The sequence below is a fragment of the Sminthopsis crassicaudata genome, chromosome 3 (assembly GCF_048593235.1).
Source record: "Sminthopsis crassicaudata isolate SCR6 chromosome 3, ASM4859323v1, whole genome shotgun sequence".
Taxonomy (NCBI): Eukaryota; Metazoa; Chordata; class Mammalia; order Dasyuromorphia; family Dasyuridae; genus Sminthopsis; species Sminthopsis crassicaudata.
This window is the reverse complement of record NC_133619.1, coordinates 40,259,383-40,286,450: the sequence shown is the minus strand read 5'-3', so window position 1 is coordinate 40,286,450 and position 27,068 is coordinate 40,259,383. Positions and strand designations below refer to the sequence as shown.

The following is a 27,068-nucleotide window of genomic DNA, read 5'->3' as shown; positions in this document are numbered from 1 at the left end:
GCAGGTACTACACTACACAAGGTTGACAATATTAAGTATATCGTGTTTAGAAATGAATTTTAAAACTCTTTTGAACTGGTGTCAGTTTTCAAATTATTTATTGGAAATGCCAAAAAGATTTTCCAAAATAAAAACAAAACAAAACAAAAAACCACACGCCTCAGTTCTCTTTTGCAGTATCAGAGCAAAGTTTGAGGACTATAAATATTTTACATTTTTGTATAAAATCAGCAATAAGGAAAGAGATACAAAAAAACAACCAGAGGTAAAAACAAATTTCGGCAATAACACTGTGTGCAATCATCTCACTGCTATTCAAGTGACCATTCAGGCTGATTTTTAAAATTTCAGTAATGATAAAAATTCACACCACAACAGCCCTGCATTGGAGCACCAGCAGGTTTTATTTCCTTCCTTTTTTAAAAGGTTGGAATCCTTTTATTTGTAAATACTAATGACTAAGAAAGTTTCTAGCAACTCCATTCTTAAAAAGGAATGCCTTCATTTTTTCTTTAAATTCAAACAAGTTTCATTTTTATTTTGAAGCAAGAATAATAATAACCAACCTTGAACAATAAAGCATGAGGGTCTTTTTAAAGCAAATAAATAATTGTTTAACTAAACAGACTTGCTGTATTCAAAGCACAGACCTGCTGTAAAAACACAAGAGCATTTCAATGGTCAGGGAGACATTGATATTTTTATCCAATGGCAAATTTAAACAGCTACAAGTCACAGATGAATCTAGCACATACCTAAAAGTCAAAGGGATATCAGTCTCAATCACCAACTAGTGGAAAGTGATCAACAAGTACAAACTCATCTTTATTAAAAGTTATGTATCATTTGCAGTATTTAAAATGGCAAGGAAAATTTAAATCTAACAATACAAAAAGTCCTACTCTAATTTAGATCTACCTGGACTTTATCTATAATTGTTATATATCATTTCATTCAATATTGGGTTAATTAAATGAAATTACTGCCTGAGCAATGTAAACAAGCCTTTAGGAAATAAAATAAAAAAAAAAAAGATTTATCTGCCAGTAAACTGCATAAATACATAATGAGCCAGGTGTATAGAAGGGAAGTTTATGTTTGCCTATTTCAAGGCATATCCTCTTGATGAAATAGCTTAATAATTAAGAATAGGCCTTTTTTGCAGTCACATATGTAAAGACTAATTCAGAATGGGTCCACACTGTAGTTTTCATTTTGAAGAATCACCATTTTGACTTGAATATACTACCTTTGAAATAGATTATGCAGGAAATCCATTCGTGTTTATTTTTTAACCCCTATTTGAAGCACAATATTAGGCATATATTAGGATGTATTTATCATACCCTTTCCTCATCTTAGTTATGGTCTTACATTTTCTGTGGGACCCAATTTGGACAATTTTTTCTTATCAAAATATGAGCCCATTTTCCTCTCAAGCTTGAAATACTGAAAAAGTGAAGTCCGCCCTGGACCTGGTTTTGATGTTAGGAGGAGGGGTTTTTAATGCTGAAGTCTGTGACATTCAACCAAATCAAAATTTGTATCCTATTTAAAATAATGTATAGAGCCAATACAGAATTTATGGATTAGGACAATTTTGCACTAACAGATTCTTTTATTATCTCATTTTTTTTCTTTTTAAGAAATCTAAAATCATTTAAATGTGAATTACATTGGGAAAATGGGAAAGACTTCATATGTAGCTACCCTTTCCTTTTGAAAAATTTCTACTAGTTTTCTTAGATATCAATAAAATCCTTTAAAAATACCTATTTGAAAATCGCTCAAGGCTTTTCTTCTGTGAAAGAATACATGTTTCCTAAATCAGTAATAGTTTCTATTCTCAATTTTGTTTTGAAAAAAGAATTTAAGGTATCAATCTAAAATGTGTCAATTAAATAAAACCTTATTAAAATTAAGAGTACACTGTAATTTCACCCTACAAAAGGAAGAATTTAGTGAATAAACAGGTCATTTTTTTGGATGTTTCTTCCTAATCAAATTCAAAAATGCTTAAATTTTGAAGAGTACAGATTAGAACAGTACCAAAAAACAAAAACAAAAATAAAACATGCTTCTTTCTTTTAAAGCTTTAGGAAGGAAAAAGATATAATATAAATTAGCCTAACAGTATTTAGAGATTGTTACTATATTGATGTGAAACAAAAATCATTTTGCCAACATCAATTTCAGTGACATGTTTTTCTTCCTTCTAAATCTTTTTAAGAATGACCAGATCTACCAGGTCCTTATCGACAACTCCCCTGTCACAAATATTGGTCAGGTTCATTTTCCTTCTCACCCTTGAAGTACTAGTTTAAAATGAATTTCAGTATTCCACAGATGTAGCAGATTTCTTTAAAATGGTGTTTTCCAAGTTGAAGTTAATTCAATTCTAATATTTAAAAAAAAAGATAAACCAACAACTCTCTGTACTTTAAAATATACAAGGGGTATATTAAGTGAGGACTTCATTTTAATTTTAATTTCAAAAGTCTTAAATTTCTCAAGTTGGAATTTATAGCTTTAGGCTACAAAATTGAAGTTGTAGAGTGGATTTTTTTTTTTTAATCAAAGAAAAATTCTGATAGGCTTTACTTGGGAGTTGGATAAACATTGAAAGGTTTTCTTTCAGGTTTGGCTCAGTGACGGTTAAGACAGTATTCAAGTACTATTAGTAGAATGCTGCTCTACAAGGATAGGTGTCCACATACTTAATTTTGCAAAGAAGCATTATTTTAACCACTCTACAGTATATCTGGCCAAAAAAGCCTTTAGAAATCGTTTTGACTTGAGAATCTGTCGCTGCCTCCCATAGGTCCTGAAGGTCTTGCAAATGTCCATGAGATGTGATCATTTTTTCATAAATGCAGGGATGATAGGGAGCTTTTCCTTCTCCAGAAAAAAACACATGATGCTGTGGTACGATTTTCATTTTGTTGGCACACAGACCCATGAACACATCATCTATGTAAAGGCTAGAATTAAGTGTTTGAGACGCCTCGTATACCTTGGCGGCTACATCGCCGGATATCACATAGGCGGCCCCAGCCGTGTAGTCCGGGTAAGAAGGCCATTGGTACATCTCATATGGGACATAGTATTTGCTGCTCTTATCCCTCACGGGAGGGGACCCTCTGTGGACCCGACCTACCCAGAAATCCTGAACACCAATTTGTTCCAAACTTCGAAGGTACTCGATCAGATTTGGCATGTGGATGAATATGTCGTCATCTGCCGACATCACAAATTTGGCGTGTGCACAGTACGTGTTGACCCATCGGAACTGCAAAAGCAGTTTCAGAGTGAGATTGTAGAACGTATCGGTGAAGTCTTGCTGAATTAAATCGTGATGCTCTTGATCTTCCAAAAAAAGCTCCTTTTGCAGCCTCTCTCTCTCAGAATGCAGGGGGTCGCTAGGACTCCCCAGGGCAAAGAGAGTCTTGATGTTGGCGTTCAGTTGAAAGCGGACGAATCGGTCATTGCCCCACGTTTTTCGGATGGCGTCCCGCCGGTACCGGTTTTCGGGCGAGGTCTTCACAAAGAGCAGGAGGAGCACGTCTTGGTTTCTACATTTCTCCTCATGATTGATCAGATATTGGAAGCTAGCGACCCCATCCAAGCTGTGCCTCAGAGACAGGCTGTCGTTGACGAAGGTGTAGCTGTTGATGAGGTATCTGTAGGAGTAGGACTTCACGTGGCTCACGATGTGGTTGTCCAGGGGTCCCCAAAACACCATGAGACTCAGTAAGAAGCAGGTGGCGAACAATTGCACAAACTGCCACTTTTTCACTCTGCGGCCACTCCCAAACATTCTCATGTCCGCCGGAGGAGCTGCCGTCTAGAACATTTTGGCCAGCGCTCTGGAGGAGAGAAAACAGGGGTCCGGCGCCGTTAGCGCATCTTCGGGCCGGGGCTGCTCCCGTCCAAGGGTTGGCTTCGGAAAGAGCATTTCCCCCCTGGGCTGCTGGGGGCACGCCAGTCTCCGGACCAGGACCCTGAGAGCCGCGCCCGATTAGTCCACACTGGCATGCTTCGCCCGAGGCTCCGCTGGGGGGCTTTTACTGGGGGGCCTGTGGGGGAGGGATCGAGAAGAGCAGAAGAGGTGGGTCAGTGGACAGCGGGCGGTGGAGCCCCTCCCCCACCCCTCAGGACCCATGCCCTCCCGGACACCCCCTCCTCGGCTCCTTAAAAAAAGAAACCATGCAGTCACTGCAGCCTCGGCAAGCCCAGGGCCGGTGCTAAGGTGGGGGGTTCAAGTCCGCCCATGCTAATTGTCGTTAAGCCCTCCCTCAGAGTCAGTTTCCTCCTCAGTCCGGGCAAAGGCCGGCCTGGGCTCCCTCCCTCTCCCCCTTTTAATTCTAACGGGGATTCTAGGGGTCCCAGGGAGAGCCTGCCTCGCAGGGAAGCCTCCGGAGCCAGAAGCCCTGGATTCCAAAGCTGCTGGCCCACGCGGGGCTAGGGGCCCGGGGGTCGAATCATGGCGCCAGCCTCGAGGGACACAAGGCCTGCGGGAGACCCGAAGTCCCCTGGGAGGGCGGAGCTGGGGCGGGGCCGCAGGCAGGGAGGGCTCTGACTGGATCAGAGGGCTGCCAGTCACATTCACGCCCTCCCCCCTGCCCCAGCAGGAGCGTGCCCCTCCCCCTCGTGCGCTCTCCCACCCTTTTCCTCAACTGTAAAATGAACCTAAGAATAGTTGTGAGGACCCAGGGATAAAATAGGTGACTCACTTCGGAGCACAGAGCAGGCTCCAGGGAAATGCTGGTTTGCCCCCAACCCCCCTCAGGAGCCACACCCTTCCACACCTTCAAATCTCTCTGTGGGATGGGTTCTGCCCCCTCCCCCAAGGCTGAGGCAGTTCTACCCTCAGGAGACTGGGAGGCAGTCTTCCCCCTCAGCCTCAGTCCTCCTCCCAAACTCCCCCAAATTTGAGACAAACTCTCTAACCCTTCCCCCAATAAGGAACACTCCCCTCCCCTCAAAAAGGCAGCTCCTGTCCGGAAGAGGGTAGATGGACACAATGAGGGATACAGAAAGAACCTGCTAGGTTTTGTCTGGTTCCCCCTTAACCAACCCTTTCCCTGACCCCAAGCCAGTTATTTAACTGAGCCCCTCTTAAAGCAGCCACCCCTCCTGAGGTACTTCCACAGACAAGAGTGCTTATACCCCCTGAGTAGCCAAGGCCACGTTGTCCCCCACCTGCTGGGCTTGGGGGCCAAGAAGTGGGGAGACAGTTTGACAGGAATGTGGAGATCTTCCTTCTGCAATTCTAACACAGAACCCCGCCTCCACCCAAGGACACGGATCACTAAGGTCTCCCCAGGGAAATCCCTTAAAGGTCCTGAGCCCCTCCCCCCACACGCACACCTTGTGACTTCCCCAAGACCCACCCCCCTAGATCCCACAGGCAGAGCTGGGAACACTGGTCCTTCCATTCCCAGCCTCACTAGCTCTTAAACTGCTCCTGGTTATTGTATATCCACCAGCTCAGACATGTCCTAGCTTGGCCAGCTCAGGCAGGAGTCTGGCTGGGCAGGGACAAGGAGCTTCCCTGGGTGAGCCTCTGAGTCCTCTCTCAGCCACAGAGCAGGCCAAGAATGCAGAAACATGAGAGAGCGGCTCCCTGTGGGACTTTGCTCACAGACCGTGTCCACACAGGAGATTCGCCATCTTGTCTTTCTAGGGGGCCCACACAGACCACCACTCCTTGCACTTTATGTCTGGCAGCCGGAAGGTGCGGAGGAAAGAAATAGCAGTTCTCAGGTGATCTTCCTGACTTTCTTTGCTCTCTTCTATTCCTACCTTACAAGGGCCCTTACTTCTGTTTCTTGCTGAAGGACGGAGAATTCTTACATTTTAACTAGCACATTCACCAGGTGGGATTTCTAGGTATGCCAGTCTCCTTGAATTATTCTACCTCAGTTTCCCTGAATTACATCTCCATTGTCCTGAGTTAGTATGCAACCCCCCCACCTTTTTTTCCTGTCCATTAGGGCTGTACTACCCACTCTAAACATTCCAAAAAACAAGATTATCTCAGGTACATATTTGACATCTGTTTGTTCAGACATCTAATTTATGATCCATCCCTGAAAATTCCCGCTCTTTACTTCCTGCCTTTGTTTCTCTTCTTACTAGAGTCCTATTAAAAAAGCCTGGGAGTCTCACATTCACCACTGCGAGATGAGAGTTCTGTCCAGTCAATCAATTAAGCTCTCCAATAAATAAAATATTAAAACTCTCTAATCTCTATCTTGCCTCAGTTTCTCCAGCATTACATTTGAAGATTCCACCGAGATAACAGAAGCTGAGAACCGGATTAGAGATTAGAGACCTTTGGCTCTCCACCTTGGGCCCAGGGATGGTTGAGGATCTGGGCTTTTTTCTTGGGAAAGGTTAGTTCTCTGGATTTCTTCAGAGTCTCCAGGAAGAGAACAGTTCTCCAGCCGCAGCCATGCTGATGGTAGACACCATTTTGGCCATAGGAGAATAAGTCTGGGTGTCTTATGACACAATCGGATATCTGTTCTGTCTGTGCTAGCATCTGGATTTTCAGACTATAAAATGCTGATGGCCTTTAAATTCTGAGAAGGGCATCCTTCAGGACGCTGGACTGACATCCTCTGTTCTGAGTGTCTTTTAAGACACATATCTGGTTCTGTGTGCCGGTGGCACAACTCTGGGTATTCTAGAGTATAAATCTGGGTGTTTTTAAGACACCATCTGGTTCTGGTTCTGAGTCTGAGGTTATGTTTATGTCTTGTTGAATGTTGTAATTGGGCAGTCTATGTGTTTTGTATGTCTTGTTTGCCTGTCTTGTTACTTAGGTTTTAAGAACTGTGGTTGAGAAATTTGGCAATCAGTCATAAGGAACAGAAAAAAATTAGACTATTCTGTCTGAAAGAAGCAGTGTTCAAAGATAGTAGGAGTTCTCCGCTAGTGGTATAAGGCTATTTGTCAACTCAGCCACCTTATCATGGGAAACTCTGCTTCAAAAACAATAACTCCACTTGAATGTCTTCCTCGCCATTTTTCTGAGACATTTAAACATCATGATTATGGAATATCGTGGAGAAAGGATAAACTACTGGACTATTGAGTGCACAGTCCATCTAGGGCACAGCACAGTTCCTGGTCATGCCAGACTGTCCATACTCATTATTTGGTAGGGACTTGCTTCAGAAACTTCAGGCAACCATTTCCTTCTGTGGAGACTAGGCTTCTCTGACCCTAAATCCTTCTGATGTAAAGCATCTTCTTCTCACCCTGCCCCTCCAGTTTGAACATACCTCAGTGGCTTCCCCTGCGTCACCCGCTCCTGCTCCCTCCCCTCTTCTCTCTCAGCTCCAAGCAAATCTCAGGTGTGGGCAGAGAATAACCTCCCCAGGCCTGGCTGCTCATCATGCACCAGTGGTTGTGCAGTTTCTGGCCACTGCCTCTCCTGTATCTGTCAGGCAGTACCCCATACCAAGGGAAGCCCTCCTGGGTATTTCTGTTCACATTAACCCACTGAGAAATGCTGGTATCTTAGTATTCTCCAAGTCCCCTTGGAACACCCCTTTGCTTCCAGTCAGGAAGCCTGGGTCTGCGGACTTCTGTCCTTTTCAGGATCTTCAGGAAATTAACAAAAGGGTTGAAATTATCCATCATATGGTTCCAAATCTGTATACTTTACTCAGCTTGCTGCCTCCTACTCATACTGTATATACTGTGCTGGACCTAAAAGATGCTTTCTTTTTAATACCCCTTGTGCCAGCCAGTTAACCTCTCTTTGCTTTCCAATGGATAGCTCCCCAAGGGGAATTCTCAGGGGAGCTCACTTGGACTAGCTGCCACAGGGCTTCACTTGTTTGGAAAAGCTCTCCATCTGGACCTCCAACCCTTCCTCAGGGAACATTATTATTGCTCTCTGGTCCAGTATGTAGATGATCTTCTCCTTGCAGCCCCTGATGAGTCCCCCCCCAGGCAGCTCGTGCACTTTTGCAATTCCTTCAATCCTTAGGTTACAGGGTCTCTGCTAAGAAGGCTCAGCTCTGCCTTCTCGAGATCTCTCATCTGAGCTATATTCTCAGGTCTGGCCATCTCTCCCTGTCTTCCAAACGTATCCAGGCAGGCTCTCTTATCTATTCTGGTCCCCACTACTAAAAAGCAGGTTCAGGAATTCTTGGGGATGGTTGGATACTGTAGATTGTGGATTCCCTCTTTTTCTGAGAGAGCAAAACCCATTCATTCCGCCACAGCCGGACAGGGTCCCCTTGTCTGGGGCTCCCCTGCCTATGCTGCCTTTGATCATCTCAGGACTGCCCTTACCAAGACTCTGCCCTAACTCTTCCCAAGGTCTCAAAGCCCTTCCATCTTTTTGTGGGAGAAACTAGAGGTATTGCAAAGGGCATTCTGACTCAAATGCTTGGCCCCTGGCGGCGGCCTGTTTCTTATCTCTCTAAACGCTTAGATTTGGTGGCAGCTGGGCAGCCCCCCTGTCTTAGGGCTATGGCTGCGACCACCCTCCAGTGAAGGAGGCTGACATGGTTTCCTTGGGCCAGTCTCTCTCTATCTCCACCCCTCACTCTTTTGAGGCTCTGTTCGGGTCTGCCCCTGATCGGTGGCTCTCTAATGTTCACATTACCTACTATCAGGCCCTGCTTCTCGACCATCCCCGCCTCACTTTCTCCAAATAATATGCCCTGAATCCTGCCACCTTGCTCCCAGATCCTGGTTCTGACCTGATCCCCATACATGACTGCTTCCAGCTCCTTGAGGAGTCCCACTCAGCAAGGCCTGACCTTTCTGGCATCCCACTGAAAAACCGTGACCTGATCCTTTTTACGGACAGGAGCAGTTTTGTTGTAGGGGACACCCATGTTTCTGGGGCAGCAGTGGTGAGCAATCCCTCCCTCTCTACTCTGTGGTCTTCTTCCCTCCCCTCCGGCTCTTCTGCCCAGAAGGCCGAACTCACGCCCTGTGCAGAGCAGAAGGAAAATCGGCAAACATTTTCACTGACAGCCCTTATACTTTCACAACAGCTCATGTCCATGCCTCTTTATAAAGAAAAGGACCTGCTGGCCTCCACTGGGAGGGAAATTAAGAATAAGGCTCCTTACTAGACTCCCTCTGGTTACCCCTCTCTGTTGCTATTATCCACTGTCCAGGTCACCAAAGGAAGCAGTGGGAAATTGGGCTGCGGCTAGCCACCACCTCCCCTACGTCTTCCCTGTCTCTGGCAGGTCCCCCTCTTCCTCCTGTACCTGCATACTCTTTTTCAGAAGATTTTTTCGCTTCTCGGAAGGGAGGAGAGGGAGGGACCTTGGTGGTACATAGAGGACACATTTTTTTATTCCACAAGCATTAAGCAGAATGCAGGTGAAGGACTTGCATGATTTCACTCATTTAGGTGAAAAGAAAATGCATCAGTTATAGAGCAGATATTACATAAAGGATGTTAGCCAACTGATCAGAAGTTATATTCACAGATGTAACACCTGCACCCAAGTAAATATAAAAAGAATTAAAGAGGCCTTCCAGCTAGTAAGAATTTATCGTTTTCACCCCCAACCTGCTAGAACCAAATTTTTGGTCCATCCCTGAAAATTCCTGCTCTTTGCCTTCTACCTTTGTTTCTCTCCTCACTGGAGTCCTATAAAAAAAACCTGGAAGTTTCTGCTGGGAGACAAGAGTCCTGTCCAATCATCAATTAAGTTCTCCAATAAATGTAATATTAAAACTCTCTTATCTCTATCTTGCCTCAGTTTCTCATCCTGGATAGACTGACTCAGAATGTTTTTGAAGTTGTTTAATAGCTCTCTGGCTATCCAGAAGTCCCGAGTCAGGATAACAAGCTGAGAGAAGCCAATTTTTTTAAAGCAATTTTGTGTGTGTGTGTACGTCTGTGTGTCTGTGTGAGATCACACTCTCCTCACCTAAGAAGTGGGGGTCTTAAAAGTTTGGGGAAGCTTTAGACAGAAAACTCCCTCTGTCGGAGGCTGCACCACCTTGAATTGTTTATTTGAATTGTTACAAGATTTTTGATGGGAAAATTTTTTTGAAAAGTTTGGCCTTTCCTTTAAGAGTCCAGAAATGGGGATGGGTGGATAAGGGAGATACTAAATTTAGCTCCAACAAGAAAATTATCAGAAGAGTTTTGGAATCTCTCTGCTCGAAAGACAAAAGTCGGTGTCTTGTGTGGGGGTCTTACTTCTGGAAGGCCTGATGATTCTTAGCACTGCCATATTCAGATATGGATTTGTCAATGGAAATGTCCTTCTTGAGAAACACAACTATTCCTATTGGCTTTGCACCTCAACAGATCATTGGGTCTTTTCTGTCTTGTAAGTGAACCCTTTCCCATGGGTTGTCTTAGAATCCCACAAGCTAAGGACAGAACTTAATTTTTTCTTTGTATTTTATACAGAGTTGATGATTAATAAATATTCATTCAGCAACTAAAGGGAAAAAATACTGACAATGGTCTGAAGAAGTCCAAGTCAGTTTTCATATTCAGAGTTGATGTGCATTTTTAAAAAAGACTTCCACCTACAAAAGTAGGTGGTAAGTACAATGAGAGGGCAGAAATATTTTTGTCAGAGGCAGAAAATGCTGGGTGTTAAAAACACAAAGCTTCATAACCTGGAATATAGTGCTCAGCAACTAACTGCCACAGCAAACTGCTGTTACAGGTTTCCTTTTGTGTAACTACAATATGGTCCAGTGACTCATCAACAAACTGGAAACTCAGAGAGTAAAGAGTTTTAGTCTCCATTTGGGCCAAAATGTAATTGTATGACCCTTTCCTGGTGGTTTGGCTAAGTCAACTGGGTGGGGAAGGGGAAAGGGGGTGGGTAGAGAAGGGGGATCCTCAGCTTATTTTCTACTGTAACTGAAAGAGAACAAAAGCATGGGATTTCAAAACCTTTTGAAAAAATAAACAATGGGACATAGATTGGGGAGAGAAAGGGGAAAAACAATGGCCACTGGAAAGTTCCAAAGCTGTTAAATCACTTAATCCCTCTAGGGCTTTCCTCCTTTCCTAGTTCATAGTAGATATTTAATGTACTTTAAATGGAATTCTTCATTGCAAAATGAGAGGGGATTAATTCCATGATTTCTGAGTCCTCTTCCAGCTATAACATTCTAGGATTTAATGAATATGACTAACTTGACTTTGTATATTTGACCCTACTTAAAAGAAGAAAAAAAACAAACAGTTTATTGTCAACTACACTTTAAAATTTATTTTTATTTTTCCCTATGAAGTACTGTAAACTAACCTTTGAAAAACATTTCCTGACTCCATCAAAATATTTCTGTCAATGTCCAGCCACGTGTAGAAAATATTAACAATAACTGATTGAGAACTGGAGCTGTCCAAGGGAATCATCTAAGAGATTCAGGAAATGGGGGTAGAAGAGGAGTGAGGAAAATAGAGTAGATGCCATCTTAAAAAAAAAAAAAAAAAAAAAAAAAAAAAAAAAGTTGTGTTTTTTGTTTTTTGGTGGTGGTGGGGAGAACCTGGCTATATTTCAAAGTTCTTTCTGGCTTTAAATTCTAGACTATATTCTCTCCCCAGTCTTTCCCGTGATGATTCAGATCCAAGATTCTCAAAACATTTCCTGTAAAAAGAAGTTGTTTTTTCCACCCTTTTAACATGGGAATGCTACTTTATCAAACAACAAGGATGTGTGTGTGTGTGTGTGTGTGTTATTTTTTTTTTTTTTTTTTTTTTTGGTTTGTGTTAGGCTAAGAGCTGGGGATACAAAAAAAAGTGGGGGAGGCAAAATTCTATGTTTAGTATTAAGTTCCTAGAGGAGAAAATATGCACATTTTTAAAAATGTGTAGCATATTTGCTTAATATCTTGTAGATTCTAGTTAACCTAAAACACTGATAGAAAAGTTAGTCCACTAATGCCAGTTAAAAACTTCCACTTTCTATTCAGCTCCTTTCAAGCTGTCTAGATTCTTGTGAAACTAAGGGCATCATGGTGACTTGCAGCAATCTTCCTTCCTGCTACCCTACCCGCTTTTCTTTTAGTCAGCATCTGAGTTCAGGGGCAGGGCCCCCACCATTATTTTTCCACCTCAGTGTTCTAGTGCATCATTGTCTCGGTGGTGGTTTCAGTTATCTTACCAACTGTTCTCAACCCCATTTGGGCTTTTCCTGGCAAGGATACTGGAGTAGTTTGCCATTTAAGTGTTTAAATAATCAATGCCTAGAGAATTGAATTGGGCAGCAGGCTAAAATGTGGCAAAAAAATTTGGCTTGCTAGATGGAATAGTGGACCCTACATGAGCCTGGACCTACTCTATGTGTTCCATCATCTCTCATGTTGCAGCTTTTTTTTTTTTTTTTTTTTAAATAAAATCTGCCCTTACAAATAATTCCAGAAAAGAATTTTACTAAAATTTATGCATTTACTTCTTAATTGCTAGATACATTACATCTAAGATACTTTTAAATTTATTTTTATGTCAACCACTCAACAAATGAAGTGGCTACTAGATTTGATTATTTGATGCACCATGCAAGGAAACAATTCCTATTCACTGGGATCTTACATTCTAATAGGGGAGACAAGTACATATATAAAAACAGTGTAAATACTAAATATATATATATATATATATATATATACATATATACTAAATATAAATATATATGAAGCAGTTAAATTCAATGTTGTCTAGGAGGTATCACCCCAGCAATAGTAGAAATGGGAGAAGATATTGAAATTAAATGATTTATGAAGAAAGTCCCTAAATATAGGGACTCTATAAGATAGTGTGAAGAGGACAGGCATTGCAAGCACAAAAGAAAGGCAACAGAAAGGTATGAAGACAGAAAATAAGATTATTGAATGTCAAAAACAGGAAATTAGTTGGGTTGGGCTATAAACTCTGGGAGGAAAAGTAATGTCCCATGAGAGACAAGTTTATTGTTTTGATCCTGGAAGCAATCGGAAGCCCCGGGAGTTAACTAAGAAGCAAAAGCATATAGTCAGATCTCCACTTAAAAAAATGACTTTAGCAACAGTTTTTAGGATGTCTTGAGGTGGGGAGAGCAGTTGGGAAACTGTGGCAAAAAATAGATGAGGCAATGAGGGTCTGAAGTAAGGCAGTGGCTATATAACTGGAGAGAGGGGTTGGAAGCATATGATCATGATGAAATGCAAGCTCTGGCTACTGACTGGCACGTGGCTGAGAATAATGCCCAACTTAGGAACCTTCGATCCTGGAAGGACAGGGTGGCCTTCAGCAGAACATTCTAAGAAAAAAAAAAATCACCGATTTTCTCTGGAAGGTAATCTAACCTTCGGTCTCAGTTTTCTTTCTTTTGTCTACTCTGAAACAAAAAGGAGACTGGGTTACCTGCCAGTTACATATGGCATTGCTGAGGATGGTGACACTTTCAGCTAAATTCCTTGATATCTTATTGAACAGTCAAGAGTCACATTAAGATCAATCATCCAAATTATAATTTGTTTCTAAAAGCAATTTATCACTTTAAAAAAAAAAATTCAACATGTTATCCAGGCTGAAGACCTGTCTGATAATAAGCTGAGAGATTTTTAGGAGAGATCAAGTCACGGTTCAGAACCAAGATTTCCAGTTACAAAAATGGAAACAGTCCCTGTTCCCCCTCCCTCTCAGAGTTATCAGAACAGAACTTGATTTGTGAACTCTTAAGGTAACAAAGTAAATTCTAGGTTATTTTCTCTCCCCAATCTTTGCCATGGTGATTCAAATGCAAGGGTCTCAAAACATTTCCTGCAAAAAGTTGTTTTTTCCACTCTTTTTCACCCTCATTCATAGGGAAGCTCCTTAAACTGTCACCAGGTATGTCAGAGATTGAGCACAACAATTAGGAAGCCACAATAAGTAGTCCAGACAAGTACCAAGGAGGGCTTTGAATGAGGGTGAATGAGGGCTTGATGAGAATAAAAAAAGGGGAGTTATGGGAGATTGTGTGGATGATGAATTAACAGAACTTGGCAACTGACTGGATGAGGGGGGTGAGGAGAAGGTTAGAGTTACCCAAGTGATTGAAAAGGTGATGGTCCCCTTAACAGAAAGGAGGAAGTTTGGAAGATGATAATGAATTCATTGTGGACCTGTGGAGTTTGTGTCCTCTAGAAAGGAGAGGCAAGGGGTGGGAAGGAAGAAGCTTTTGTATTATATACCAGGCATTGCGCTAAGTGATTTACAATTATTACTTGACAAGAGGGCAGGGGAAATCCAACAAGCAGTTGATATTCAGGAACAAAAAGCAGGGGATTGATTTGTGCTGGATGCATAGATTTGGAAATGATCAGCTGAGAGAAGACACTTGACCTTAAGAGTGCAGATGATGTCACCAAATGGGAGGTGGAAGGAAAGAAAGGGGACACGAAAAACGCTGCCTAAGAAGGCCGGAGGTAGGGGCATCATCCAGAGAGAGGCATTAGGTGGTTTTGGGGACAGTGCATCTGGGTTGGAATCCCAACTCTGCACCTACAGTGACTTTTACAAGTCACTTCACTAGACCCAGTGCTGCAAACCCAGCTAGCAGGGAATGAGTTAGCTACTGAGGAAACAGGTCATGGTATTGTTAGGCAAGAGAAAACCTTGTCAAGAAAAGCTGGCTGTAGAAGTCTTTGTGTATTTTCGGCTGAAGGGCTTCGAAGAGAATATTGATTGGAATATTTGGCAAGAGAATACAGATGGAAAGCGCTTCTCAAGATCTTGGTGTTTGGGCCAGTTTTTAAAAGCTTTTGAAAGCTTTTGTTTTGTGTTATTGGCAATTAGTGAGTGAACAGATCTATGATTTATGATATTTTCTGCTTTTCTTCTACTTAATGTAATCTGATCCATACCCATGGCAATAGTTATCCCTTCTATATAAATGACTCTCCGATCTATTTATCCTTCCCTGATCTCAGTTCTAACTGCCTTGCTAAACAAAGATTTCCATCTGGGTATCCTAATGGCCAGTGCTATAGCTAGGACACGGCAACTGGGCTCTGCCGAGGGCCAAAGCCTTACCTATTGTTAGCATCGGGGAAAGCGGGTACCCCAGGATCATACCTGCTTGTGGGAAAGGGATGGAGCTAGTGGAAGGGAGGGATCACAGTACCCCTAGACCCAGTCACTTTTACTCTTATTTAGCACTAGCTGACAACGACAATGAATTAAAACAGGAAGCTAATAGAAGTTCCACAGGGATGAGCTCTTCTCCCCTCCCACTTCTCTTGAATGATTGTCTGGTTCTCCTTGCTGTTCCTATCCCTCTGAAGATGCCTTTTCTTCCTCTTCCTAATTTAGGTAGGAAAAATTCTAGTTATATCTCTGCCAATGGCACTGTAAAACTCTGTGTTCAAAACAAAGATTGAAATCTGCTTTCTCTGAAAACCTGTTCCTCTTCCCAGTTTCCCTTATTTCTGTTACAACAGTCTAATGACAGTCTAACCGGTTTCTCAATTCATTCTTCCTACAATGTACAAATAATTTGCTTACAACATGTCTGTCCGAGTCACTTCTGCTTAAAACCTTCAGCAACTCCCTATTCAGCAGATTCCTCAGCATATCATTAGCACATCCTGATGACTCCTCCCCTGATTTTATCTCCGAAGGTATTCTTTCTCTCATCCCTAGTTTCCTGAGAACACTTTTTTCTCCTCCTAATCATGTCCACATGGATTCCCCCTCCCAGTAATAAGTAAGTTCTTGGTGCAGGATTGTCATTTTTGTCCAATGCCCAGTACCGTGCTCTGCATGCAGCTGACACTGAATAATTCCTGAATGGAAAAGATGACACTTAAATCCTCCCCGTCATCAGCATCTTTCCTCTCCTTCATCTTCATCCCCACCTCCAATGAGGTAGACTCCATCTCCATAATGTCTGCAACATCCTTTTTTCCCTGCTCACATTGCCACCATCCTAATTCAGACCTTTTTACCTAAGAGTTACCAACTGTCTCTTTTGCCTCTATTTGGTCTAACGGTTTATTTTTTTATGATGAAAGTGTCAGGGGAGCATAGAGCGATGATATGTCCCTGGAAGAAAATCGAGAACACTTTAGCATTCTAGCCTGTTCTATTTTTTTTTTTTTTTTAATTTCTGGGAAAGGGGAGTCTACAAAGTTCCTCCATACTACAGCAGTATCGAATAATCTTCTGACAAACAGGAGGGAATTCTATTTTTTTTAGAAGAATGTTTGCTGAATTAAAGGATAACCCAATTTAGTTTACACCCATTTTCTTTAGCCTGCATATTAGGTTACCTTTCCTTCTATAACCCAACTACTCCCCTGTTACAAAAAAGTATTAAGTGTTCGCTGGCTCACACAACTTTGGGCCTAAAGGCAAATAACAATGCATAAAAGCCACCCTCCCTTCCAGGATGTGATGTACACAAGGAAATTTTTATTGCTGCTATTTACTCTATACAAGCTCCCAGTGTCTCAGCCTGGAGAGCTCTTCCTCCTCACCTTCACTTCTCCCAGTCCCTGGCTCCCCTCCAAACTCAGTTCCAGTCATGCAGGAGGCCTTGTCTGGTTCCCAGCCCTCGCTGCTAGGAGACTTCCTCAGTGATGCTCCTATTAGCATCCTCTCTGCCTTGGACATACATGCTCTTTCCTCTATTCAAACTCAATTCCCTTGCGGGCACACCATAAACAGTGGGCCTATGACTGACCAACAGGCACTAGAACTAGAGGGACAGAGTTCAGGAAGGCTCTATCAGTGAGTGTGAGGGGAAAGACAATTTCCATTTGAAGTCGTGACCTTGTGTTTCCTGCCCTCCGCTCCTCGCTTCCCCTTCCATCATTCTCAGCCCCTCGACACAGCTGTTCTGTTCAGCTCGTGGTCTTGGGAGAGCCTTTTCATTTGGTACACAGCTCATCCCAAACGCAGGCTACGTTGGGCCACTGGAGGATTCCAGGGTGAAGATTCCTCACTAACGGTGGGTTCTCCAGAAAGGAAGCAAACAAAACAAAAAGGGCCCTGACTTACATCCACCCTGTGGCTTCTGTCGGTAGAGGTGCCGAACCTCCAAAATTCATGACCCCTGGAGCCATCAGCCTAGAAATTGGGGGGTTGGGAGTGGAAGGAACAAGTGGCTGAAGCTTTTCTATTGCCAGGATTAGGGCACCCAGCAAGAATCCGGACACAGTTGGCTGCCTTATAGAAGGAAGGTGATCTGGGTTCGGGACTGACTAGGGAAATTCTACAGCAATTTAGCTGTTAGGAGTCCAGCTAACAATGCTCCAATCCCCCTCTCCCCCCATTAAAATCTACATTCTCGCGGTGATGTTATGTAGACGCTAGTTAATGCAATCCTGATGTGATCCTAAGGCTGATGGAGGTGTGTGTCAGTAAGCTCCGAAGTTCATCCTTAATGGAAAAAGTGGCTTTCAGAGAACTCCAAGACACATAAAGGATGTTCTCACCATGTGCTGACTCACATTCCTTTCTTCCTATAAAGCCCAGTTCCACAAGGGGCATCGACTGCAGTCTGGTCATAGAATCCCCGAGCTTTATTCCCACATCCTCTATGAGCACTGACACAAAGGATTGCCCCACAGACAGTGGGGGACGCACGGCACACCCAGCAGCACCCAAGAGCCAGGGAGGAGAGTACCAGAAACATACGGTCAGAGCGGCTGACGGGCTGCACAATCCCGGCTGGGCCGCTTCCCAGAGCCCGGGAAGTTCCTCCTGGGTGATCTTGGCAACAAATCCCTCCACAGCCTGAACATGGTGTCACCTCCAGCACGGGCTCCTCCCTCTGGGTTCGCTCGCTTGGCTCCCCGGCTTCCTTTTGGCCATTCCTACTGCTTTGGGCGGCCCATCAGAGACGGAGAAGTCCAAATGGACGAGTGCCACTGTCATTGAAGAAAGCAGCTCGTTAGGGAGTGTCCACAAGGCCCTTCCAAGAGGCTGCAGCTACTGTCAACAATGAGTGGGCAGATGCAGCTTGTGGGGCCACTCGGCCCACTAGTGCACACATGTGCACATCTAACTACTCAGCTGGGTGGTATATGGTGCTGAGGCTGGGGTCCACTTCCAGTCTGCTCTCGGATTTCCCAGCTGGCTGATCCTGGGCAAGGACCTTCACCCTGTTTGCCTCCATTTCCTCATCTGTAAATGAGCTGGAGAAGGAAACTGCAGCCTCTCAGTCAAGAATCACACAAGAACAAAAAAGGATGGGGGAATGGCTTGTGGCCAAGCTGAGAGGGAGAAACTCTCCAGGTGTCCTTCCCAGGAGTGTCCTGAGAAGGAGAAGAAGGTCTCCAGCACAAGGGAAGGGATCCCCAGGGAGAATTTCCCCAGAGAAGAAGCTATGGCCAGGTTGCAATCTGTACCACTGGAGGGAATAACCTCATGGATGAAATCACAGATCCACAGAGAGCTCAAGAAGCAAGACCCACTGTCATGTAAACGAGACAGTCCCGGCTCTCCAGTCCCAAGCAGTCCTAGCATTTCTAGCTTCCTGCCATAGGCCCTTTCTAAATTCTGCCCAGGAATATTTTAGGGAAAACACAACAATGCCCAACTCAGCTTCATTCTGTTTCCATATTCCAGGGATTTTCAACCTCACTACAATATCTACAATAAAGATCAGTGTTTAAGAAGAAAATGGTGAAATTAAAATCAGGAAAGATAAACTAGAAACTTTCCTGCTTCTCTCACTTGCCTTTTTCTTCTGCCTTTTCTTTGCTCCAAAATCTACCTGCACACTACGTTTAAGGGAAAAACTGTTTCACAGGTTTCTCTTAACTGTATACTTCCCAAAAGGAGGGGAGACTCTTGTCTTGTAGAAGATACTAGAAAACATGAAGAAAGAAAGGGAGAGAGGAACAGAAAAAAAAAAGTGGAGAAATGGAGCTTATATAGTATATCTTTGGGGAATAAGAGCATGGGTAGCAGCTATTTGAGAAAATGGAGTACAGAGAGAACTAATGGAATGGCTGTTGATGTTTTTGGAAAAATTTTTTAAATTATAGAACATGAGGGAGCCACAAAATGTTGGTACAAAATAGATTTCCTAATTCAGGTACAAAATGAAAAATGAATCAAGGATCTAATATTTTATGTAGAACATCTTGTTTGCATTTTTAGAAAATCATAGTTGTTTCAAAGGTCACTTAAGCAAGGTGATTTTTCCCAAAAAATATGGAATCTTGATATTGTTCTACAAGTGGTATTGGGCTTTATAGGAAATTATCTATCCCTAGCCATTGTGAGTTTGCTTTAGAACAGATATTATTTATGAATCCACTTCATTTCTCTTCTGCAGACTTCACTCAGTATAGCACCTTTGTTTCCAAATGCAATTGGGAAGCAGTGAGTTCTCTCTAGACACAGCAAATGATTAAATTTGTTACGCTGCACCCTAGATGAGGGATATCAAAAGGAGGAAAAATAATACTCTTAGTCTTAAAATCTTCATTCCTCAGTCTTACTGTAATACTTCAAGGTGAGCAGTCCTTCCAGTGTCAGATATATAACCCTTCCACAATTTAATTTGAGTTTTTGAGACTTGCTAAAACTGAAAAGAGAATCACCTCACAGACAACCTAGTTCTGAATCCCTGGACATTTGGCTAGGCTGTCCTTCTGGACTCAGGAGAACCCCCCTAAAATGCCTTTCCTCCTTGGGATAACCTTCTAGAGCTTTTCTGAGAAAGCCAGTCCCCTCCCCTTCTGCCCCAAACCTTCCCCCTAACAAGGGGCAGACACCATCCCTACTATCCCATCCCCTTCACTTTAACCACTCAACCTCATTTCACAGGGAATGTCAATTACACAGATTTGTACACATTTGATCATACACACACACATACCCATCCATTAAGATTTTGTCACTTGATCAAGGTTTTATTTTAAATGTAAGCTCTTCTCAATTTAATTCACTGTCAGCACGCAGGTACAAACTTTGTCACAGCCTACACTATAACATTGAAAAAGGGTAGGGCCTTTTCCTAAACAAAATCTAATTGTTCTGTGGTTGTTCCTGTCAAGTATAAGAAAATACTAAATTCCTTTGGATCCCTATCCACTAAACAAACCTGGCCATGAGCCTACCACATATACAGAAGGAGGAATCATTCCATTAGATACTTAGCCCTAAAGGATAATCAGAGAATTAGGATGGTGCCTTGTAGGCTACCCCAAAGTGATCTTAATCTGGTAGTTTATTTTGGGCATGCCTCCTAATTATATTTAGAGATGTTAGCATACCAGAATGGTGTTTGTGGCTTTGGCAAAGTGCTGGACTGTTTATTTCCATTCTAACTCCAAAGGGTAATTTTTTTAGATCTACCAACTCTAATCTAAGTCTGATAGGCTTAATACATCTCCACTTTGGGGGGTTTAGTAGGGGTGCTTCCCTAGTCAGGATTGACTCAGTAGATGGTAGCCTCTGAAATACTATCCAAAAATGGGTTTTTCTTCTAATTTTTTGTATATTTCATATGTACAGCAGAAAGATAAGTAACAACACAAGGTGGCTCTTTTCATTTGATGAACAGATACCAGGAAGTTCACTCCACCTCATTCCACCTCAAATTCAAGTTGAATTTATCTGAACTTTTTCTGTAAATCAGTCAAGTCAGTTCAACGATTTTATAGCCAGAAAAACTAAAGAAATATTCGTTTCTTCATCTTCTGCATATAGTTCACACACATTCTACACAGATATCCAAATTAGGATTTTTCCTTCTTTTCTAGCCATGTTTATTTTAATCATATTAGGAATAATTGGAGCCTAAAAACATCACCCTAGTTTGCTGATCTCAGATGGATAGTCTTTCACAAATGACTTTGTGACTTAATAGAACAGTAGATTAGTCTGACAAGCATTCAAACAGAATGTTAATCAAGGCCTTAAACAATAAAGAAGAAAAAAAGGTCCAGAGAGCTACATTTCTGCCACCTTTGCGAAGATTTTACCTCAATGGCTGAAATCCATGAGTTGTAGAAGTCAGCAAAGCTTTCACACAGAGAGTTCAGTAAGTAGCTAAGGAAGAAATGGGCGAGTTCCTCAAACCTTGCAAGTCAAACCTCATGCAACTAAGTGGTTTCCTCAGAAGACAGTTTTTTTCCACTGAGAAAATGTAGTTCTGGGGTCAGAGTCCAATCTACAGGATGTAGGGATTTTTATGATCATGTGCTAAGAGCTTGAAGCCAGGAGCCAAGACCTATGGTGGTTCAGACGTGCTCTCCTGGTATAGCACATCCTTAGCCCAGCTATCCTCAGTAATCCTGAGACATGAAAGGCCTGGATGATTTCAGTGCTAAAATTCTCCAAGCATCTTAGATACTAATTTTTTTTTTTTTATCAGTTTCCCTAGTATACTTTTCCATTTTAGAATGACTGGTTAGTGGTTGTCCTCCGTTCTCAAAGAGCACCAAAATGACATCCCTATGTTACTGTCAAGTTACAGTGTGTCCAGCTGTGGCTGATCAGACCAATATTAGCTCAGAATGCTCTGCCACAAGTTGGACACAAAGAGTTCCTATAGACATTTAGGGTGTCTGCTCTCTGTGTGCCTCAAGTTTTCTTCTGAGATAATTCAATTCTGCTTTGCTCATACCCATGCTGGGTGGTCCTGTGGCCATGTCTCCCGTCTCATACCATCATTTCTAAAGTCTTTAAGAATATTTTGAAGGGTGTCCTTATATTGCTTTTTCTGACCAACTGTGTGAATTCTCCAAGTATATATCACTAGATCTTTCTCCTTCCCCCAAGTGATTTTTGCAGATTAGACTAACTGGAAACTGATTTGCTAAATTACTGAGAATTCAAATCTCACCGAAGAATCACAATTTATTTTTTTCATGTGATGTCTGTGTCTTCTCTAACAAGTCAAATATCCCTTGGTGAAAAGTAAAGGTTCTTAACTTGCTTAATATATATCATGACTTTTAGAAAGGATCCATAGATTTCCCCAGACTTTGAAAAGGGGAACATGACAAAAAAATTATTAAGAAAACCTGAAATGCAGGAATGTCAAACTTTAGATTCTGGATTAAGTTTAAGGAATTTAAGATCCTAGATCGAGTCAAGGATGGCAGAAGTGTAGCATCCCAGGATTATAAGGAGCCCGCAAGATTGTATAGTTGAAAATCGAGTGAGCACAGAATAAACGCCTGATTCTCTGTTTCCCAGACTGGTGCTCTCAATATCAGGTTTACCATAATGTTGACTTCCTTCTCTGTACATCAGGGGACACTGCTTTTTCTTTCCTCCTGCCTCCCAGGATGACTGTGTGTTTGACAAGATCTTACCTCATTTTTCAAGGAAAAGACTCAAGAGGTTATGAGAAACATATCAGGCTATCTGATATGAAGGACTAAGATGCTTTCCAACTCTAAAATTCTGTGGGTTACCACGTATTTGTCAAAATATTATGTTATCATTAAAAACAAGAACATATCTTGTCCCCTCAGTAATCCCAAGAGGTAGGAGAGGAGGGCTATGTGCCCTGCATGATAGCAGTAGTCAGAGCCCAGAAAAAGGAGTGGACATAGCACCTTAGTATTATTCAGGGCACCAGAAGGGGCCACAGGAAGCCTACCTTCTAGTTCTACTTTCTCATCTGTAAAATGGCAGGATCAGACCCTAAGACTTGAAGATCCCTTTTCAGTTCTGAAATGTTTCTGCCCCCTGAATCCTATCTATCTCTAGTCAGTGTTATGTATGGTAATAATACAAAGGATACAACTTTTTACAAAGTGTCACAAAGAACTATCCCACAAAGGGCAAAAAGGAGAGGGGCAAAATAGAAGGAATACATTGTAGCATGCAACCCATGAGAGGCTGCACAGAACAGCCACCAAGAAGTAGGATAGAAAGAGATGGGCTAGTCCCTTGTAAGAGTACTTGTGATGTCAAGAGAATGCAAGGGAGGCCCCAGGACACTGGAGTCCTGAATATGACAAATGCAAGGTAAGAAACTATTCACTTAGCATCCACCAGGCTATCAGAAGTGAGCATTTTTTTCTTTGAAAAACAAAGGGCAGCTAGCTATCTAGTTGACTTTTGTCACTTCCCAGAATGAGCCTACATTCTACACTGAAAGTGTTAGGATCATGTTCAAGATGATGGCAGCATGTCTTAAAAAGTGACTCATTTTTCCTAACCCCTGAGCTGCTGTAGCGTAGAGGCTTGTATATTTTTCCTTTAGAAAGTTGTTCATGATTCTTCTGTTAAAATAGTATCACTTGAATTATTACTGTGAACTAATTCTAGCTATTACCATTTTAATAAGACTTTTATAACAGAATCCTAATTTGTATTTATTTGGGATATTTTAAGTTGAAAATACAACCTCTATTATCTTTTCTGGATGAGGAAGCAACAAAATAAAAATGAAAACAGCAAAAATAAAATAAGTAGGAACTAGATAAAGTAAGGATACTAATTCCTAGTTCATCACTGATGCCCTTAAAGAGAACAACCTGAGTTCACAATTTGCCTTAACTAACAAATATTTTTAACTTTACACTATTCACTTTAGAGAAAAAAAAAATTATTGACTGAGCTCCTGAAACTTTAGTGAACGAAAAACATGGGAATATTTCTTACTAAGCTTATAAAGGCTAACCTACAGTTAAAACTAAAAATAACCTATCATAGTTTGCATTTGTGCAAAATTTTTTTTCAAACCCTTCCATTCATCTTCAGTACTTCCTATGTTTACCTTAAGCATAGGTGAGTCACCTGATAGCCAGTTATCTTTTCTCTAGGCCAAGGGTTCTTAAACTAAGCATTATCACCACTCAAGCTGGAGTGTATAGATTTCTGAGGGAACATGAATTTTTAAAATTTGATCACTGTACTTCCATATAATTGTTTTCCTTTGTAGTCTATGCATTTTATCTAGTGTATTTAAACATGAGGACTTCACAGACTTTCAGCAGAAAGTATGACATAAAATTCAAGAACCTTAGTCTAGGTAATATAGTAAAGTGGATCACTCTATTTGGAATCAGAGGAAGTGGGTTAGAATCTTGGCTCTGCTAGAGTGAGCCAAGACTTTAACCTGTGGGAGCCTCAGTTTCCCCAACTGAAAAATGAAAAGGTCATGATGAATGATCTTTCAAAGTATGTGGTGTTTATTAGCCTATGAAGGGTTGGGCTATACTTGGAATTCACACACTAAATAATGACAACCCCTTGTGTGGGTGGGGGGAACACAATCAAGTACTATTTGTAAATGTCAGTAATTCAGAATGCCACATCTGTCAGAAGGGAAAAGTGAAAGGAGCTCTGAAAAGATGCACCCCAGAAGGGTATGAATCTAATAATTAGCTTTAGAAGTGAGGAAAGGTTATTAATACAGTTTTCACTGACCTGCAGACCTGTTTTGGATGGAAACAAGGGAGATGAGGGGAAAGAAAGGAAAGTCTTTAGACATCATCCTTGGTCACCCTCATGGTGACCAAGAGAGTACAAATGCATTCTTTAAAAAAGATGTTTGCATTGACAAGTACAATTGTCTCGGAGGGGTCGACCTACTTCTTTTAATTCCAGAGAGTTAGGGCCTTTTCCAAAACTGATGCTTCAATTATGGCAGATATATTTAGAGAGATAATGAAAAAAATTTCTGCAAGGAATACATCTGAGTGCATTGTCACTTCTGGCCCAGATGCGGCAAAACTGGGCCCTCTTTTCGACTGTGCTAATGTAGCTAGCATTAGAATGGATTATAAGCATTATTATTAGAAAGATTATTGCCGGGCAATATTTCACTTTTCTGGAGGTTTTTAAATAGTTAGCTCAAAGGGTTTCCTCTTTTTTTTCTTATAAGCAGAAAGATAAAAGCCAGTTATTTTCTCCCTGAAAACTGCCCTTTAAGGGTTGATTGTACTCATCTTCTTTCTCACTACGGTTGTATTCAATTAGGCAATTCTACATCCGGGGATACTATTTCAGAGAAGTACCTTTCATCACCCTTTTCTAGGGTACCACTCCCATCATACACCTCACAGTAAATGAATGGGAGGATAAAGGAAACGAACAATATTTCCAAAATGAAACGTCATCTCGAAGTCAGGCAGTTATTAGAACTCTGGTGTACTGAGGCTAAATGGTTCTGGAGTCTGGGGACCCACAAATGAGTGCTTCTCAAACAAGGGTGGACACACAATTCTTAAACCCCCAAACTTAAAGCTCATGTATCACCTGGATGAAGGCTGCAGCAGATGCTGGACTCGAGGAGCGGCTCCCCCCCCCCCCCATCATGGCAGGGATTTCTCACTCTGAGGTTTATTTTGTCCCATCCTGGCTCAAATACCCGACTTTTCATATTAGAATCTGAGAGACTTGGGGGGAGGGGGAGCGGAGCGCATAAAATCTTCCCTACCTGCTTATAGAGAATTTGTACACCGATTTTAAAACTAGAGGCATAGAAATCACACGGATGGCTTCCTGGAGCCCCAGAAAATTGAGGCCGGAGTAGGAGGCTTGCATCCTTCTTTCTTTGTAACCCCCTATTCCCCCACCCCCACATGCTGTTGGAAATTCCCAAACCTGCAGCGGTTGTTCTGGCCTGAGTAGGGTCAGGACAACCTCGGACAGGACAGACTTGCCCGGGGTCCCCGGTGGGGGGGCAGTGCAGGGTCGGGGTCACCTGGGAGGAGCAGCCACGGGCGGGTCCCCAGTAGTCCTGCCCCGAGCAAAGCGGGAGCTAACAAAAGGAGGCTGATCAGGTTTGGGGGAATGGCTCTGCCACAGCTGCCTGAAGGAAGGCAGGGACGCCGGGGCAATGGCTGGCCCTCTCCGTCCCCCACCCCCAGCTTTCATATGTTAAAACCTTCCAGTTCCCAGGCGGATCCTCCCAGGCTCATCCCCTAGAGCTCTCCCCTTCCCAGCCGCCCTCCCAGCCCCGCCCAGTCTGCTAGGACCCGAGCCGCGCCGGGCGGCCGGGGCCAGACAAGTTCACACTACTTCTGGCCTGAGACCACTCACTCTCCGGCCCCTCTCTCCTCTCGCGATCTCTACACCGAATGTAGGAGCGAGCAAAGGGCCGAGGGGCTAGCAGGCGAGGGCCTGGGGCACGCCGGAGCAGGGGGCGTGAGCACGAGAGGGAAGGGAAGAGTGGGCGGGAGAGGGGGGAGGGGAGGCGGACTGGAGGGAGCGGGCTGAAAGGAGGAGTGGGCTGGGAGGGGAAGGAGGAAGGACCCGGAGCGAGCCGTAGAGACGGAGGTTAAAGAGGGCATTGGGCTTCGGGAAGGAGAGTGAGCTGCAGAGGAGGGGAAAGGGCTGGAGAGCCGGCGAGTGGGTTGGAAAGCGGGAGAGAGCTGGAGAGGCGGCGGTGGGCTGGGGAGGGCGGGAGACAGGCCGGCCCGAGCCAGGGGAGGGGAGGGAGGCTAAAGGACAGAAGATGGAGCTGGGGTGGCAAACCGAGCTGGGACTTGGCAGTTTTAGGCTCCCGAAGCCGCTACGGCTCCTGATCCCCGCCCGGAGCGACCTCCCGACTCCTCCTGGGCGGGTGGGTGTGGGCGCTCCAGGGAGCGCACAAAGAGGAGTGAGCAAGTCAGTTCGTCCGAGGAGCTCGCCTCGCCGGGGAACGGGCCGAGGACACTGGTGGGTCCCCGCTGCCTCCCGGCTGCCCTGGGCACTGCCAGGCTCCTCTTCAGTGCGGCTCCCGAGGGAGCAGCGGGGCTGCACAGGGGCGAGGCAGCGGCCTCACGAAGGGGTCGCCGAGCTGAGGACCCGGGAGCCGGGCGGCTGAGAGCGGACAAAGTTCTCAGCCACGGCCACTACCCCGTGGGGGAACTCCTTTTCCCCACAGAGCCCGAGGCTATCTCCAGCCCAGCCCGGCTCCGGGAAGCCAAAGCAGCCCCCGGCTCCTCCGGCGCCGGTCCCCCTTCCGGGGAGAGCAGGAGAAAAATGTCCACCTTCCCTCGATTAAACTCACCCAGCGCGGCCGCGGCTGTCCACACTGCCCAGGCGGAGGCGGGCTCCCCCGCTCCCCCGCTCCCCCGCTCCCGGCGCTAGGAAGAGTCTCTAAGAACAAAAAACTTCCACGTTTTAAGGCTCCGGCCGAGGCTGGTGGCTCTCCCCGGGCGCAGCCCCGCTGTTTTCC

General features: G+C 43.6%; 2 protein-coding genes across 3 annotated transcripts in view; one reads left to right on the top strand and one right to left on the bottom strand.

Annotated features, from left to right (window-relative positions):
• Positions 1–27,068, top strand: part of MCF2L2 (MCF.2 cell line derived transforming sequence-like 2) — a 277,293-nt gene that overhangs the window by 129,601 nt on the left and 120,624 nt on the right.
• Positions 69–27,060, bottom strand: B3GNT5 (UDP-GlcNAc:betaGal beta-1,3-N-acetylglucosaminyltransferase 5). 2 transcript variants are annotated; one of them, XM_074298306.1, is made up of 3 exons: positions 26,901–27,060; positions 17,624–17,856; positions 69–4,076 (listed from the first exon to the last, which is right to left on the bottom strand). In XM_074298306.1, the coding sequence occupies exon 3, from the start codon at positions 3,821–3,823 to the stop codon at positions 2,678–2,680; it is 1,146 nt and encodes a 381-aa protein (XP_074154407.1). In that variant the 5' UTR covers positions 3,824–4,076; positions 17,624–17,856; positions 26,901–27,060; the 3' UTR covers positions 69–2,677. The 2 variants fall into 2 exon arrangements, with proteins under 2 accessions (XP_074154407.1, XP_074154408.1); XM_074298307.1 differs by lacking the exon at positions 17,624–17,856 and having other exon boundaries at positions 26,901–27,058.

Bases quoted from the DNA above. Each gene is read 5' to 3' on its own strand.
- B3GNT5 (XM_074298306.1), bottom strand. From the start codon at position 3,823: ATGAGAATGTTTGGGAGTGGCCGCAGAGTGAAAAAGTGGCAGTTTGTG.